The sequence below is a fragment of the Crocodylus porosus genome, unplaced genomic scaffold (assembly GCF_001723895.1).
Source record: "Crocodylus porosus isolate Cpor-Errol unplaced genomic scaffold, CroPor_comp1, whole genome shotgun sequence".
Lineage (NCBI taxonomy): Eukaryota > Metazoa > Chordata > Crocodylia > Crocodylidae > Crocodylus > Crocodylus porosus.
Genome location: NW_017728915.1, coordinates 34,339,166 through 34,341,211, shown reverse-complemented (window position 1 = coordinate 34,341,211; position 2,046 = coordinate 34,339,166). Strand labels below are relative to the sequence as shown.

Here is a 2,046-nt window from a genome sequence, read left to right as displayed (position 1 = left end):
TTGGGTGAAATGTAAACACCGTAAAAACACCCCTCCATAAAGTTTTTATTGCTTTTTCATTTCTGTACATTTTTACGGGTTAGTAAAGGGAAAAGATGCTGCAGTCATTTCTCTGCCTTTATAGTAAGAACTTTTTTTTTTTTTTTAATCCTGCCCCACCCCAGGAAAAAAAAATATTCTCTCTCACCCAGCAAATTTGTTGTAATTGTAAATCAGAGAGGTATGAGATGCCACATTCCTAGCAACTGGCTTATAGCAGAGATCTTGCATCTTTCAACAGTAATTCAAGCAATGTCTAATTACTCAGAAATCAGACTTGAATTACAAATACTTCCAAATGCAGGAGAGGGAAGATGAAAGAAAGCCCAAAATAACCCACCCACATTTCTTACCTGGGACAGTAGAAAGGACAGAGTAAGTTGAGTTTTGTGCTGCATTTTGCCAGACTAGAAGGTACCGGAGGCTTTTTCATTCATGCACTCGGCTGCACTGAGCATATTTTCACTGTGAAACAGCCTTTGAGAAGAGACTCTGCCTTGAGAGCCAGCCAACTTCCCAAATAGATCAGCAGCATCATCACTAAAGCATTGGATAGAGTCTGATGACCAGAACCAATGGCTTTACAAGGATGATTTCTTCACAAAGCATCCCCATTTTGCATCACACATACTGGGCAAGCACCTCTCACAAACACAGCACCTTTAGGAAGCATTTTGCCTTGGTGTATTTGTGTGTTTAGTTTCAGTCTAACAAATCATGCTTTATGGTTTTCAATAGTATTTTCCTTCCTGGAGAATGGAATTGCACAGGAGAAAATAGCAGCAAATCAAAGCACCAGTGCAAAGAGCTTCTCTTTATTAAAATGTTAATAAGGTGTGCTTTATTTTCAATAAATCAAAAAAAAAAAAAAAAAAATGACCACAGCAGCTCATAGCTGCTTCCAAGCTTTGGAAGAACAAGACAGGGAAGTTTTTGGTGCAGAAGAAATACAGCTTATATTTTGTGTTTTTTTCCCCCCCTCAGTCTTACAAATCACAATGAGGACGGATCAATTCTATCCTGCAAGTGGGGGGAAAAAAATCCACCATAGGGCAATAGATTTTATTAACTGTTCTGGTAATGGCTAGACCGGTTTTTGTCTCGGTGAACTTGAATCTAGGACAACGTTTCTAAGGTCCATGCCCTTCCACAACGGGAACTTTTCTTGTATATTATAACAATCAGATCCCTGCCGGCTAGTATAGCTCACAACATAACGTTGTGCAGGTGGGTGCCAAATTAAAAGTCAAATGCCCCTTTTTACAACTTCTTCTCACTTTCAGCCCATCAGTCACATCCCTGACTGTTTGTTTTTTTTTAATTCAGACCCCAGATTTCCTGATGGTTGTATGTAAACCTCTCCAGATGTCCCCCCCATCCAACCACCTTCTCACAGCTGGCCTTTTGACTCGGATCATCCCCTTGTTACTTGTTCCTCACTGGCCTCCTCATTGCCTCTGCTGTCTCTGCCCCCACCATCTCCTTACTGATACAAGCAGTCGACAAGGATGCCAGCCGCTGCAGTTGAACAGGGCGTGCAGCTACCCGGCTGCCATCCCACACGTGCAATTCTCCTGCTTGGCTGCTGCCGAAGGAGGGATGGCTGGATGAAGAGTCAAGACAGGCAGCTGGATGGGAAGGGATGCAGTTTCAAATAAGCTGTCAACCCCTTTCCATCTTCACCAGCATTGGCAGGAGCTTTCTGCAGTGAGAAATGTGAGTCTGTAGCTTTCTCAGCCCCTCCTGGCTTTCCATTTTTATCCCAGCTGCTCTGGGTGAACTTGCACCCCTTTCTCCCACAGCACGGTCAAGGAGTGAGGAAGGCGCTTGTCCTCCAACCCTGACTCTTCCCATGTAGAAAGAGCTTGGGGGTCAAACATGCCCCGGACTCTGTTCAGGATGGGTTTATATCTGCAAGCACATTATTTCATAGACATTAGGGCTGGAAGGGACCTCATAAGATCATTGGGTGCAGGGGGCATGAAGTCAGCCAGGATCAAAGGATCC

The 2,046-nt window shown here is 43.8% G+C and overlaps 1 protein-coding gene across 1 annotated transcript in view; it reads right to left on the bottom strand.

Annotated features, from left to right (window-relative positions):
• The window catches only part of CDH13 (cadherin 13), a 758,015-nt gene extending 757,461 nt beyond the window's left edge, over positions 1 to 554 (bottom strand). Inside the window, exon 1 of the mRNA XM_019535944.1 lies at positions 393 to 554. Coding sequence (XP_019391489.1) covers positions 393 to 437 — 45 coding nt within the window. The 5' untranslated portion in view covers positions 438 to 554. The remainder of the gene's footprint in view (positions 1 to 392) is intronic.
• Between the last annotated feature and the right edge of the window lie 1,492 nt (positions 555 to 2,046).